At 48.1% G+C, this 15,823-nt stretch overlaps 1 protein-coding gene across 5 annotated transcripts in view; it reads left to right on the top strand.

Moving 5' to 3' along the window:
- TULP4 (TUB like protein 4) overlaps positions 1-15,823 on the top strand; it is a 287,789-nt gene that overhangs the window by 266,442 nt on the left and 5,524 nt on the right. For all 5 annotated transcript variants that reach the window (XM_030928937.1, XM_030928940.1, XM_030928938.1 and 2 more), the window contains 4 exons: positions 2,445-2,589; positions 3,643-3,736; positions 7,864-8,007; positions 10,865-13,365. In XM_030928937.1, coding sequence (XP_030784797.1) covers positions 2,445-2,589; positions 3,643-3,736; positions 7,864-8,007; positions 10,865-13,365 — 2,884 coding nt within the window. The remainder of the gene's footprint in view (positions 1-2,444; positions 2,590-3,642; positions 3,737-7,863; positions 8,008-10,864; positions 13,366-15,823) is intronic.

Here is a 15,823-nt window from a genome sequence, read left to right on the forward strand (position 1 = left end):
TATGAACAAATCCATGACAAACATTCTTATACAAGTCTTTTTATGGACATGTGCGCTCATTTCTCTTGGGCATAAACTTAGGAAAGGAGTTGCAGGGTCATGGGTTTAGTATATGTTAAAGTTTATTAGAAACTGCTGAGCAGTATTCCAGGGTGGCCGCACCCACATAAATCCCCACCAGCAATTTCTAAGAGAGTCCCAGTTTCTTCCATCCTCAGCAGCAGCTCTGTTGTCATTTTTTAGAAATAATTCGGCTGGGCACGGTGGCTCACGCCTGTAATCCCAGCAGTTTGGGAGGCCAAGACGGGCGGATCACGAGGTCAGGAGATCAAAGACCATCCTGGCTAACACGGTGAAACCCCGTCTCTACTAAAACTAGCCGGGCGAGGTGGCGGGTGCCTGTAGACCCAGCTACTTGGGAGGCTGAGGCAGGAGAATGGCGTAAACCCAGGAGGTGGAGCTTGCAGTGAGCTGAGATCCAGCCACTGCACTCCAGCCTGGGTGACAGAGCGAGACTCCGTCTCAAAAAAAAAAAAAAAAAAAAAAAAGAAATAATTCTACCTTGTTCTGGTAGGTGTAGTGGCATCTCATTTCAGTTTAATTCTAATATCTCCAGTGATGGATGCTGCTTAGTTTACATGTTTCTTAGCCACTTGGCTATCTTCTTCTTTTGTGAAGTGTCTGTTCAAGTCTTCTGCCCAGTTTATTATTGGGTTGTTTTATTGAGTTGTAAGAGTTCTTTCTTTTCGGTTTTTTTTTTTTTTTTTTTTGAGAAGGAGTCTTGCTCTGTCGCCCAGCTGGAGTACAGTGGCATGATCCTGGGTTCAAGTGACTCTCCTGCTTCAGCCTCCTGAGTAGCTGAGACTACAGTCACGTGCCACCACACCCGGCTAATTTTTGTATTTTTTAGTAGACACGGGGTTTCACCATATTGGCCAGGATGGTCTCGAACTCCTGACCTTGTGATCCACCCACTTCAGCCTTCCTAAGTGCTGGGATTACAGGCGTGAGCCACCGCACCCAACCAAGAGTTCTTTCTTTCTTCTAGATTTGAATCCTTTGTCAGATATCTGTATGGCCATATAGTCCAGCATGTGGCATTCTTCTTTTGTGGTTAGTGCTTTCTGTGTCCTGTTCAGGATGTCTTTGGTTACCTAAGGTCATGGAGCCCTTCTTCAGTTCTCTTCCATCAGCTTTCTAGTTTTAGCTTTCAAGCTTATGGATTAATTTTTGTGTTTGGTATGAATTAGAGGTAAATGCTCATTTTTTAAATACGCAGATATCCAGTTACTCTAGCAGTCTGATTGATGTCTTTTTTCGTCTTTGTTCCAGAGCTTGTTAAAATTGCATGTAACATTATGAACTTTCCTATATTTCTAAAGTGCTTTTTTCCCATTACGTAAGCAGAGAGGACATTTAATGTGTGCAACTAAATCCTTCACCTTTAAACATCCTCTTCAGGTTGCCATCTTGCTGTGGCTGGGCCTCCTCCTGCTGTCCTTTCCCCATTTGGACCCTTCACACAGCAGCCAGGCTAATTGTCCCAGATCATAGCTTTAGGGAGCTCAATCTGCCATCCTCCCATTCCTCAGGAGCCCAGAGTTTCTCATCAAGCTCAAAACCAGTATATCTGAGACAATGCATTTTTTCATAGACTGTTTTAAACCTTACCATACTCATTTTAATCACACTGTCTTTGGGGTAGACTGTCATTAAACACGTGTGTCTCCATGTTATAAATAAAGGGACTGAGGAGCAGAGATACAACATGGGATCAAAAGGCAGCCAAAAAACTTTACTAATTTGATTTAAATATTGCAGATGGTGAAATGCTAGATAAATTTGTTGAAATTCACACTGTTGCAGAAGAAATTAGAAAGATCACTGGCCTTAGGGTAAGAAATGACTTGTCCCACCTGCCGTTTTCCCAGGACTGATTGTGCAGGCCTCTGGCAGAAGGCCGTTTCCACACTTGCTCCAAGGCAGCGGAGAGTGAAAGACAGTTAATTATTTGAATTCCTTACAAATGGATTGCTGGATCTCATTTCAGTATATACTCAGTATACTTTGAGATGGGATCATGCTCTGTCGCCCAGGCTCAAGTGGAGTTGTGTAATTGTAGCTCATTGCAACCTTGAATTCCTGGGCTCAAGCGATCCTCCTGCCTCAGCCTCCCAAGCAGCTGGGACTGCATGTGTGTGCCACCACACCCAGCTTCTCAATATATTTTAAAATGTATATTATTCAATGTAAAGTTGTCATTCTTTCCTCATATTCATAAAGCAAAAGCAAGAGGAGAGCTTTGTTAAATTCGGGCACTGGCTGCAGGGTGAGAACCCAACACCCAGGCTGGCTGTCCAGAAAAAGAAAGGAGTGCCAGAGTCAGGGCCATGCTTACTATTCCCACCACGGGTGCCTGACCCCTCCTGGCCTTGCCTCCCCAGGATCAGCATCGAGGCCCGCAAGTCCCCCAAGCTGCCCCGGGCTGCTCAGGAGCTCTCCCGGTCCCCGCGGTTGCCCCTGCGCAAGCCCTCTGTGGGCTCGCCCAGCCTAACTCGGAGAGAGTTTCCTTTTGAAGACATCACTCAGGTAGGAGCCCTGCAGCTGCCCTGCCTCGCTCCCCTCCTCCTGGGGGCTATGCCCAGAGGGCCCCTTCCTACCCGCTGCCTGCCCTGCTCACTGCCACCATGGGCCCCTGAGCTCTGCTCCACATCCTGCACACCACCTGCTACCTCAGGAGTCGCCCTCAGGTGGAGCTCTGGCTTCTCCACCTGTGCCTCTCAGCGAGTTCTGATCTTGCAGTCACTGTGGGAGAGAACCTCCCACTTCCCATCACAGCTCCCACCGTCTAGCTCTGCCTGTCTTTCCCTCCTGGCTCCTCAGTGCCCCCTCACCCTCCAGGTGCTGTAGCCACACCTGATTCTCACCTGCCCCATGCTTTGCCCTGCCTAGATTATCACCATGCCACCTCCTCATCCTTGTTTCTGCCCCATGCTTCCAGATGGAACTCCACCACTACCTCTGCTGTGAAGGCCTCCTACCCTGGCTTAGCTGGGAGGGGCCAACACACCTGGTGTAGAGCTACCTTGTGACATTGCTCAGTGACTTCTTTATATACAGATCATTACAAGCTTTATCTCCTCCATCAGGTTATGAGCTCCTTAAGGGGCTGTATTTTGTCCATCTTTATTTTTGCCCTTGCATACATACCTTGGGCATAATAATTTCTTAAATTTTAAAAAATTTAATTGAATGAGAAAACAGATGATAGGTAGTTTCAGGACATCCTGGTATCAGTGCAACCGATGTTTTCAGGAGAAATATCAAGGATAAAAATGGATTCAGAGTTAGATCCCTTTCTAGGCTTCTTTAAATCACACACCTGTGGACATACTGGGACACACCCCCACCTTTCCCCCAGCTCGATGCGCCCCCACTCACTGCTGCCTGCCTGACTGCCCTCGTCCTGCCCTTGTTAGCTTCTGATGTTGGAAATGGTAGATGAGGTAGAGAATGGGTGTTTCTTGCAGTGTACACTCGTGGTTTGTTAAGTAATAAATATTAACATTCTTACTAAGTGACCAATTGAAAATATGGAAATAGATTGTGATTCTTCTTTTTTCTTTTCTTCCCCCACCACAGCACAACTATCTTGCTCAGGTCACGTCTAATATCTGGGGAACCAAATTTAAGATTGTGGGCTTGGCTGCTTTCCTGCCAACCAACCTCGGTGCAGGTAAAAATCACGTCCTGTTCTCTCATTGTCCCAGTTGGAACAAACTAAAACGTCCAGTTTCCACCTTTAGTGGCTTAAAATAGAAGACGAGCTTTTAAGACAGCAAAAGATGAGCATGTATTTTACCTCTAACCCTTAACTTCGCCACAACGATTTCACAAAAATCAGAATTCTCACATGGGCTTTTTGCCAGTGGCATTTTTTAATCTTTTAACTTTTGTTTTGAGACAGTGTCTTGCCCAGGCTGGAGTGTAGTGACATGATCACAGCTCACTGCAGCCTAGACCTGGGCTCAAGTGATCCTCCTGCCTCAGCCCCCAAATTAGCTGGGCCTACAGGTTCGCGTCACCATACCCGGCTAAATTTTGTATCTTTTTGTAGAGACAGGGTTTCACCACGTTGTCCATGCTGGTCTCAAACTCCTGAGCTCAAACAATTTGCCCACCTCAACCTTCCAAAGTGCTGGGATTACAGGCATGAGCCTACCACACCTGGTCGCCAGTGGCATTTTCATTTTTTGCTATAAGCCCTGACTTATAAAAAAAATAGAAATATAAAAATGATAGGAATAGCCAAATTTTGACTTCTAGGCCTTTTGCTGTGGGTGGATTTTTGGTAAACTGAAGAAAGTGGAGAAGAAAGCTTTGGAGACTATAAGAAGTTAGCTAAGGCTGGGCGCAGTGGCTCACGCCTGTAATCCCAGCACTTTGGGAGGACAAGGCGGGCAGATCACCTGAGTTTGGGACTTCGAGACCAGCCTGACCAACATGGAGAAACCCTGTCTCTTCTAAAACTACAAAATTAGCCGGGCATGGTGGTGCATGCCTATAATACTAGCTACTTGGGAGGCTGAGGTAGGAGAATCACTTGAACCCGTGGGACAGAGGTTGCTGTGAGCTGAGATACTGGCACTGCACTCCAGCCTGGGCAACACGAGCGAAACTATGTCTCTAAATAAATAAATAAATAAATAACAGGTTAGCTGACTATTGGTACCATTCTTAGTGGTAAATTTTTATAAATTTCATTTCTCAGTACCACGTAAATAGCCTGTCCATGGCAAGTTTGAAACATAGAGGAAAACTGAGCCAACGAAGTAAAAGCCGGGCCAGAACACGAACATGTATTCTGATCTGCCCTCCTGCCCAAATGAATTGCAGTACCATGTCATATTTACCCCAGAGACAGTAATGACATGAAAATGGCAGAAGGTCCATTCCAGAGCAGCTTCCTTCTGTTGAGGAGGTCCCTATGTGAGCTGAGGAGCTGTGTTGCTCCCCGCATCTTCCCCATTGCTGAATCATTGCATGCTGTACACCTCTGTCTGCAAGGCCAGCTCAACCAGAGGGGCTATGGCCCTGCATTTTGAGTGTGCTATGTGTAACCTACTAGAAATGGTTTTTGAAAAATTCTGAATCTGTATATGAGTTGTATGAAGCAACTCATACACAGATGTTTTAAAATAAATTATTATTACAGATTAGATGTTAGAAAGACCTATTGCTATAAGGAATCTCAGAGATTTTTTATTTTTTTATTTTTTTATTTTTATTTTTTTATTTTTATTTATTTTTTTCTTTTGAGACGGAGTCTCGCTCTGTCGCCCAGGCTGGAGTGCAGTGGCCAGATCTCAGCTCACTGCAAGCTCCGCCTCCCGGGTTTATGCCAGTCTCCTGCCTCAGCCTCCCGAGTAGCTGGGACTACAGGCGCCCGCCACCTCGCCTGGCTAGTTTTTTGTATTTTTTAGTAGAGACGGGGTTTCTCGGTGTTAGCCAGGATGGTCTCGATCTCCTGACCTCGTGATGCACCCGTCTCGGCCTCCCAAAGTGCTGGGATTACAGGCTTGAGCCACCGCGCCCGACCTTGAGATTTTTTTAAATAGCACTGCATTTGAGTTTTTCATTTTGAAGTATCTGAGCTCAAAGAAAAAGAGGAATAAAATGTAAACATAAAACCGACTTAGGGAATCACAATGGACCATCCCTGTACATACTGCAAGTAAATCTTATGATATTTTCAACAACCTGGAAACTCTCTGATGACCACAAAGTCCTGTTGTTCAGTTACTTGTTTGTGCCCTATTGATAGATAAGGTTGATTTTTAATAACCACTGTTTGACTATTGTGATTATTCCCACATTAGTAAGCTGAGAACTTAGCCATCTGCCTATGGTAAATATTGAAAAAGGGAATGGAAGTGAGAATTTACTTAATGGGTCCTTTCATTCTCGGATGTTGAGTAGGTCCACCAATAAGCCAGTAAAGATCGTACAATGAGAGAGCATGTGAGCGCCTTTGAGACAAACGATGGCCTTTTTTTGGGGGGTGCGGGGAGATAGGGCCTGGCCCTGTCACCCATGCTAGAGTGCAGTGGCGCCACCCCAGCTCGCTGCAGCCTCAAGCTCCTGTGCTCAAGTGATTCTCCCACCTCCGCCTGTACTAGCTAGGACTGTAGACAAAGCACATGCCACCATGCCCAGCTAATTTTTTAAAATTTTTGGTAGAGATAGGACTTCACTGTTTTGTCCAGGCTGGTCTTAAACTCTTGGCTTCAAGCCATCCCCCCATCTTGGCCTCTCAAAGTGCTGGGATTACAGGTGTGAGCTACCATGCCCAGCCTGACCTTTTTAAAAATACCATTGTAGTCCATAGAGCTACTTTGTCAAGCTGTAAGAAATTTCCACTTGATTCTATTAATACTAGAGAACAGAAATTAACTATTGGATACTAGAAGATATGTTATATATGGTACCCCATTAAATAATCTTTTCAAAGACAGTATATGGCCCTCTAGTGAACTTAAAAAGTGAGTGCTGTTCCCCAGGTTGGATAATTTGTTTTCTTCAATTAGAATGATCTGGCCCATGAAATTTTTTTGTTTTGAATTTTTGGCATTTTAACAATACACAGTAGATTTTAGGAAATTCACAGGATTCAGAGGGGTCTACAGTAAAAATCTCTGTCATTCTCACCATCAGCCACCTAGTTTTCTTTCCTGGAGGTAACTGATGGTCTTTTTCTAATCCCTCCTAGAATTTTTTTTAAATTGCTTTGTCAATGTGAACAACAAATAATAGCACTTTAATGCATTCATTCTTAAGTCATATGAAACCACACAGAATTTTTAAACCAAAATTCATATTCTCTTTCCTTTGTGGGCAAGAGAGATAAACACATGCATGGGGCCTTTTCTACTGTTGGGCAGGAGAAGTTACCTTAGCCCATACCAGTCCATGGGCCAGCCCTGCAAAGATGCTTGGACAAAGGAGGCCTGCTGTGCCACAGGCATGCTGCAGGTCAGCCGCTAAGTGTTAAGGTGACCGCCATGGAGCTAGAATAAAGAAGCTTTCTGCTACCTGTCTCACAGGAGAGACTACTGAACACAAAAGCAAGTTCACAGGGCAGTTTCGCCCCAACTTTAACTACTGTGAAGCTTAAATTTAGATTCATTATATTTAAACTTATTTTGTCTCCCCTAAATATTTTAGTTGCAATCTGGGCCTTCTCCTAAATGTCCCTGTTAATCAAATTAAATCTTGAGGTTTTAAAAAAAAACTGTGTGGAAATTCCCTATAAATCTCTATCTTGGTGATTAGATTAAAATTGAAGGCCAAGGCTCCAGCTGAAATGAAGGCTGTGTTTTATTCCTACATGAAACCTGTGCCCCCCCCCATCTCAACATTGCTTTCACACGGTTCCTGGGTTGCTCAAGCTTCCCTTGTTTGGCACTCTGGTTGTCACAACTATTTCCATTCAATCATCCTTCTGATTGCAAATGAGGTTTTTGAAAAATATGTTTTTATACCCTAGCTCATTCCAAAAGAAATGATTTGTGTCTAAAATGTTTTTGACATTTGAAATGTGTAGTTCTGTAGACAATCCACTGGGAAGGAGGCCAAGCTAGACCAGGAATCTGCTGTTACTGAATCCAGAACCGTGGCTAGTATGGTCGCACTGAGTACTAGGGAGAAATGAAGAGCTCCTCTCGGCCTCTGGACCCTGCCTACACAGATCTGTCTTCTGATAGCAGGGAAACTGCAGTGTGCTCTTCTTCCTGTGACTCCCTTGACACTTTGGCTCTGCTCTGGTGTGTCTCTGTTAACTGTATCCTTCTTTTTCCCCACCAGTAATCTATAAAACCAGCCTCCTGCATCTCCAGCCGCGGCAGATGACCATTTATCTCCCAGAAGTTCGGAAAATTTCCATGGACTATATTAATTTACCTGTCTTCAACCCAAATGTTTTCAGTGAAGATGAAGATGATTTACCAGGTGTGTTCACATACATCAACTTGTTTGTCACGGTCCCTCTGTCAGTGGATCGTGCAAGGGGAACAGAGTGGCAAGTTGTTGAGGTTTCAGTCTGCTCCCTAGGTTCGGAAAAGGTATCCCTGCCTCAGTAAGGTTGGTAGATGTGATGGCATGTCCCAGGGGAAAAGTCACAGGTTGGCACCAGTGTTGGCAGGAGGGGGGCTGCTGGAGCACAGATGGTTACAGTGGCAGCGGTGCCTTGTGTTTGTGCAGCACAGTTCTGCCATCTGGCTTTATCCTCACAGCTATCTTCTTAGTCATGTGTCTGGATTCAGGTAAGTTAGTGGGACTGATTGGTACTAAATAAAATCAGAACTGAGACCCAGTCTCATTGATCAAGGCCAGCCTTCATCCTTTCAATCCCTGCTGAGATACTGTCTCACTCCAGCATTCCCGTGGTGCCCACAGAGTCTGGTTTCTCAAATCTGCCCTGTGTCCAGGACACAAAAGCCTTTACCTGTAACCACCTCTCTTCCACCGCAATCACATGTCTCCGTGCACAGGGGCCTGGCCTGAGTTCAGGATAAAATCTGGTATACGATTTTTAAATTCCAGTTTTCAAATGGTAAATATCAATATATATAGCATCTTAAGTTAATGTGTTTCCCGGCAGGGGGATTCTTAAAGGATCCTATTTTGATTAATGGATTACAGTGAATTCCAGTTATTCTGGCCAGTTAGTTGTGTGTAACTATTTCAGTTGCTAGAGGGTACTTGAAAATAACTTGCTTTTCTAAGTAAAAGACCACCTGAGATTGTACAGATACACAGACTCCTCTACTTCAACTAAGCAGGGCTCTGGAAGTCTCCAGTTTCTGAGCTAGAGGAACCCGGACATGGACCATGACTTCTCCAGTATCTGGATGTCTGTGACCCGAGGGACTGGTTCTCGCAGTGGACATAGAGGGCCACCCATTCCAGCTCAGGCCCTGCTCCTCAGTTGGGCTCTGAACTTGAGGGAATTGTTTACCTTCTCTCAGCCCAGTCTTTTTACCTGAAAAAAATGATTTCTACTGCACTTTCCAACAATAGCCATCTTGCTTCTCTGATGATGACCTCTCCTCATGGGTGAGCAAATCTCCTAGGCTTATGTGGTCCTAATAGGCCAAGCTTACAACCACATAAATACCTGTAGTTTGGTGAAGCCTCCCATACCTGAGCTTTCTAGTGCATCCCCTTCTACTTCAGAATCTTGGAATTAGAAGTATCTTTTAAACTTTCCCCTTAACGCTTTCCCTGTTCTCCCAAAATGCGACGAATACAGCCCTCTCCAAGGTTCAGCTGTTGCTGCTGTTGTCCTTATTGTCTGTGGTTCCCAATGAGAGGAGGGAACATATTGTCTCAGGGATTACATTTAATGACGGTGACTCAGCGAAGAAGCTCTTCTTTCTTAAAGGGGAAGATGCCTGCCATCAGTGTTTCATACAGACGAGAGAGCTTCTCGAAGAGGCATCTGAACAGGAATGACAGGAAACCTGAGACAGACCCAAATTTGTGCGGCCAGGGGAGAGTTATGTCTCACTAGGAGACCCCCAAGGAAGGGCCAGCTTAGCTTTTGATAAACTGACTGGCTTGATTCTGTAGTTCTTTTGATGAAAAGTCAGCCAGTGTCACATTTCCTAATCATGGACTAGCTGCCACATAGTACTTACACCATGCCTCAGATTTCTGGATCAGTGGCAGTTTTCTCTAAGGGAAATGCCACAGGGTAGCACAATGGGCCTAGAGGAGCCAATTACAGAGTGCTCAGTGTGCACTTTAAACAGGGCCGTGCAGACAGTGGCTCTGAGCACCTGTCTCTAGATGGCTGTTCAAACACACGCTCTGTTAAACTCTCACTGTGTACAAATAGGATATATTTATAGGGTTTAATTCAGCGTGGTTCTACCTTACATACTATTTGAAATGCTAAAAAGCAGATAAAGGTCAGGCATGATGGCTCACACCTGTAGTCCCAGCCCTTTGGGAGGCGAGGTGGGTGGATCACCACAGGTCAGGAGTTGGGGACCAGCCTGGCCAACAAGGCAAAACCCCATCTCTACTAAAAATACAAAAATTAGCTGGGCGTGGTGGTGTGCATCTGTAGTCCCAGCTTCTGGGGAGGCTGAGGCAGGAGAATCACTTGAACCCAGGAGGTGGAGGTTGCAGTGAGCCGAAATCATGCCACTGCATGCCTGGGCGACAGAGCAAGACTCTGTCTAAAAAAAAAAAAAAAAAAAAAAAAAAATTAGGAAACGATCCTTCATGTGATACTCAGATTCACTAGAAGATGCTTTTCATTGTTTTTTCTACTACATTTTACATGGTTCTATTTACAGAAATCTAATATGCATACATTTCTTATACACATCTCTTGTGTGACACTTGCCACACTATCCATCCCATAATCATGAATAGACCTAATTCAGAGGCTTAGGCACTGCGAGTCCTCAGTGGAGGTTTTTCCTGTACCATTGCCCTCTTCTTGCATTAAAGGGTGGGCATTTTATGAATATCACCAGTAAAAAGCTTCTTCAGACATTTAATTATCTGTGATGGTGCCATTGAGGCACTGGTGCCAAGTTTAGAAGGTTCAAAAGTGAGCTAGTTGAAAAGTTATAACAGTACCCTTAGCTAACAGACAAGCAGCAGGCTGCCCTCAAGAACCCATCTCACTTGTGTGAGCAGGCCAGCTTTCCCCAAGCAGACATGTCTCTGTCTCTGGCAATTGCATTTTGTTTACAGAAGGAGACTGGATGAGTCCAGATGTATTACTTATCCTGATCCGGTTTAATGGCAGTGTTTTTGTAAGCAGTTCCTTTTTCTAATTTTCTTCCAGTGACGGGAGCATCTGGTGTCCCTGAGAACAGCCCACCTTGTACCGTGAACATCCCTATTGCACCAATCCACAGCTCGGCTCAGGCTATGTCCCCCACGCAGAGCATAGGGCTGGTGCAGTCCCTACTGGCCAATCAGAATGTGCAGCTAGATGTCCTGACCAACCAGACGACAGCTGTGGGAGCAGCAGAACATGCAGGTGACAGTGCCACCCAGTACCCAGTCTCCAACCGGTACTCCAATCCTGGACAGGTGATTTTCGGAAGCGTGGAAATGGGCCGCATCATTCAGAACCCCCCTCCACTGTCCCTGCCTCCCCCGCCGCAGGGGCCCATGCAGCTGTCCACAGTGGGCCATGGAGACCGAGACCACGAACACCTGCAAAAGTCAGCCAAGGCCCTGCGGCCAACACCGCAGCTGGCAGCTGAGGGGGACGCAGTGGTCTTCAGTGCCCCCCAGGAGGTCCAGGTGACAAAGATGAACCCTCCACCCCCGTACCCAGGAACCATCCCCGCCGCCCCCACCACAGCAGCACCCCCGCCCCCTCTGCCGCCCCCACAGCCCCCAGTGGATGTGTGCCTGAAGAAGGGCGATTTCTCCCTCTACCCCACGTCAGTGCACTACCAGACCCCCCTGGGCTATGAGAGGATCACCACCTTTGACAGCAGTGGCAACGTGGAGGAGGTGTGCCGGCCCCGCACCCGGATGCTGTGCTCCCAGAACACGTACACCCTCCCGGGCCCGGGTAGCTCCGCCACCTTGAGGCTCACAGCCACTGAGAAGAAAGTCCCCCAGCCCTGCAGCAGTGCCACCCTGAACCGCCTGACCGTCCCTCGCTACTCCATCCCTACCGGGGACCCACCCCCGTATCCCGAAATTGCCAGCCAACTGGCCCAGGGGCGGGGGGCTGCTCAGAGGTCCGACAATAGCCTCATCCACGCTACCCTGCGGAGGAACAACCGTGAGGCTGCGCTCAAGATGGCCCAGCTGGCCGACAGCCCGCGGGCCCCCCTGCAGCCCCTGGCCAAGCCCAAGGGCGGGCCCGGCGGGGTGGTGACACAGCTCCCAGCGCGGCACCCACCTGCCCTGTACACCTGCAGTCAGTGCAGTGGCACAGGGCCCAGCTCACAGCCTGGAGCCTCCCTGGCCCATACCGCCAGCACCTCCCCATTGGCCTCCCAGTCCTCCTACAGCCTCCTGAGCCCACCCGACAGCGCCCGTGACCGCACCGACTATGTTAACTCCGCCTTCACAGAGGACGAGGCCCTGTCCCAGCACTGTCAGCTTGAGAAACCCCTGAGGCACCCTTCCCTGCCTGAAGCTGCTGTCACCCTGAAACGGCCACCCCCTTACCAGTGGGACCCCATGCTGGGTGAGGACGTTTGGGTTCCTCAAGAAAGGACAGCACAGACTTCAGGGCCCAACCCTTTAAAACTGTCCCCTCTGATGCTGAGTCAGGGCCAGCACCTGGACGTGTCCCGACTACCCTTCATCTCCCCCAAGTCTCCTGCCAGCCCCACTGCCACTTTCCAAACAGGCTATGGGATGGGAGTGCCATATCCTGGAAGCTATAACAACCCCCCTTTGCCTGGAGTGCAGGCTCCCTGCTCTCCCAAAGATGCCCTGTCCCCAACACAGTTTGCACAACAGGAGCCTGCTGTGGTCCTTCAGCCAGTGTACCCGCCTAGCCTCTCCTATTGCACCCTGCCCCCCATGTACCCAGGAAGCAGCACGTGCTCTAGTTTACAGCTGCCACCTGTCGCCTTGCACCCATGGAGTTCCTACAGCGCCTGCCCGCCCGTGCAGAACCCCCAGGGCACTCTCCCCCCAAAGCCGCACTTGGTGGTGGAGAAGCCCCTTGTGTCCCCACCACCTGCCGAACTCCAAAGCCACATGGGCACAGAGGTGATGGTAGAGACTGCCGACAGCTTCCAGGAAGTCCTCTCCCTGACCGAAAGCCCAGTCCCCCAGCGGACAGAAAAATTTGGAAAGAAGAACCGGAAGCGCCTGGACAGCCGAGCAGAAGAAGGCAGCGTTCAGGCCATCACTGAGGGCAAAGTGAAGAAGGAGGCTAGGACTTTGAGTGACTTTAATTCCCTTATCTCCAGCCCACACCTGGGGAGAGAGAAGAAGAAAGTGAAGAGTCAGAAAGACCAACTGAAGTCAAAGAAGTTGAATAAGACAAACGAGTTCCAGGACAGCTCCGAGAGTGAGCCTGAGCTGTTCATCAGCGGGGATGAGCTCATGAACCAGAGCCAGGGCAGCAGAAAGGGCTGGAAGAGCAAGCGCGCCCCACGGGCTGCTGGCGAGCTGGAGGAGGCCAAGTGCCGGCGGGCCAGTGAGAAGGAGGACGGGCGGCTGGGCAGCCAAGGCTTTGTGTACGTGATGGCCAACAAGCAGCCGCTGTGGAACGAGGCCACCCAGGTCTACCAGCTGGACTTCGGGGGGCGGGTGACCCAGGAGTCTGCCAAGAACTTCCAGATTGAGTTAGAGGGGCGGCAGGTAAGACCTCAGACTGGGTGGCGCTGTGGGCCCAGGAGGCGAGGGCATCAGTGCCTCGGCCTTCAAGGAGCATTTTTCAAAAGGCCAAATGGGAAATGTGGAAAACAACGAATACCTCTTAGGTGGAGCTCACGGGGTTATGATTTTTAGTCTGCCCACTGCCATCTTGTAATTTTTTTTCTTTTTGAGACGGAGTCTGGCTCTGTTGCCCAGGCTGGAGTGCAGTGGCGGGATCTCGGCTCCCTGCAAGCTCCGCCTCCTGGGTTCACACCATTCTCCCGCCTCAGCCTTCTGAGTAGCTGGGACTACAGGCACGAGCCACCACACCCGGCTAATTTTTTGTGTTTTTTTTTTTTTTTTTTTTTTTTTTTTTGAGGCGGAGTCTCGCTCTGTCGCCCAGACTGGAGTGCAGTGGCCAGATCTCAGCTCACTGCAAGCTCCGCCTCCCGGGTTTACGCCATTCTCCTGCCTCAGCCTCCCGAGTAGCTGGGACTACAGGCGCCCGCCACCTCGCCCGGCTAGTTTTTGTATTTTTAGTAGAGATGGGGTTTCACCGTGTTAGCCAGGATGGTCTCGATCTCCTGACCTCGTGATCCGCCCGTCTCGGCCTCCCAAAGTGCTGGGATTACAGGCTTGAGCCACCGCGCCCGGCATTTTTTGTGTTTTTAGTAGAAACAGGGTTTCACTGTGTTAGCCAGGATGGTCTCAATCTCCTGACTTTGTGATGTGCCCGCCTTGGCCTCCCAAAGTGCTAGGATTACAAGCGTGAACCACCATGCCCGACCCTAATTTTTTTTTTTTTTTTTTTTTAAGAAATGGGAGTCTCACTATGTTCAGTCCAGGCTGGTCTCAAACTCCTGGGCTCCAAGCAATCCTTCTGCCTCAGCCTCTCAAAATGTTGGGATTACAGGCGTGAGCCAACACACCTGGCCTGTACTCATATTTGTAAAGAATATGTTTCTACTTCTATTCATTGACTTTTCTGGTTTTGGCATCAGATGGTGACTTCCTAAGGAACGTGAGGGTTAGTTTTGCTCACCCTATGCGCACACACACACACACACACACGTATGCACACAGCTTTTCCTTCCCCATTAAATCAGTGGTCACTGGTTACCTTGTTATGCTAGTCAATAGGACCCACAGCTGAGCCATGTGTTAGAGCTTAGTTACATTTCCTTTTTTGTATACTTTTCTTTCCCTAGACATGTCAACTTCCTGTTTTCTATCTGTTTGCTCGTTTGCCTATTTCTCTGTATATGGAAGTCAATACCCAGTTCTTGAACCAGATGTAACCTCGTGGTGCAGCTGAACCCAGTGGGTCCTAGTTCTTCCCTGCTCCAGCCTGGAAGGGTTGCTCTGTCCTGCTGCCAACATCCCCCTTCACCATCCTGCAAAGTCCCTTCCTCTCTCTACTTAAATTCACGTTTTTGTTAATTCATTCAATAAATGTTATTGAGAACCTGCTGTGTGCCTGGCAATCCTCTAAGCCCAAGGGTTGGCAAACTGGCCTTTGGGCCATTCTGGCCAGCCGCCTCTTTTTGGAACAAAGTTTTATTGGAGCACAGCCACACTCATTCACCTGAGTGTCGTCCCTGGCTGTTTTTGGCCGGACAACAGCAGAGTTGAGGAGTTGTGGTAAAAACCATATAACCCACAAAGCCTAAAATATTTATTATCAGCCCCTCACAGAAAGTTTGTTAACCCCTGCTATAGTACTAGAATCAGGGCAGTGAGGAAGACAGACAGAGATCCTGCCGCTGTGGAGCACACAGGTTGAGGACCAGAGGCGATGAGTGCAGCCCATGTGCTAGGGCGTGGTGCCACTGTCTGATGGGATGTGGGCACAGGAACTGGTGAGGAGGTGGCCACCAAGTCCCTCCCTGAGGTAGCGGCGTTGGACAGTGGCAGTGCTGCTTCTCTTCTGGAGCATCTGGCCTGTTGGTGCTTCTTTCTGCTTTTCTTTGTCCTTTCTACTTCCTACATGAAGAAACCACTTCATTTGGCCTCTAGCATTCCCCCCATTCTTTTTTTTTTTCTTTTTTCTTTTAGATTCAGGGGTACATGTGCTTGTTACATGGGCATTACATGCGTAATGGGGGGTGGGCTTCTAGTATGCCCATCACCCAAACATTGGACGTTGTGCCCCCAGGTAACTTTTCATGGATGGAGCTGGAGGCCATTGTCCCCACATTCCAAACCTTGCTTATTGTCTCCATTGTGTTAACATGTTCCTCAGTCCCCTTGTTTCCTACAAACTTGGAGTTAGATATAGAAGCTTCACCAGATTCAGAGTCACTTTTGTTAGCAAAAAGCATCTCATAGACAGTGCTATCTGCTTCCATCAGGAACCATGCAGACCCGGCTGTCGCCTTGCTCGCCTTGTGTTTTTGTTTTGGTTTGGTTTGGTTTTTGTTTGTTTGTTTTTGAGACAGAGTCTCCTCTGTCGCCCAGGCTG

This window comes from Rhinopithecus roxellana, chromosome 4, assembly GCF_007565055.1.
Source record: "Rhinopithecus roxellana isolate Shanxi Qingling chromosome 4, ASM756505v1, whole genome shotgun sequence".
In the NCBI taxonomy this organism is placed as follows: Eukaryota; Metazoa; Chordata; class Mammalia; order Primates; family Cercopithecidae; genus Rhinopithecus; species Rhinopithecus roxellana.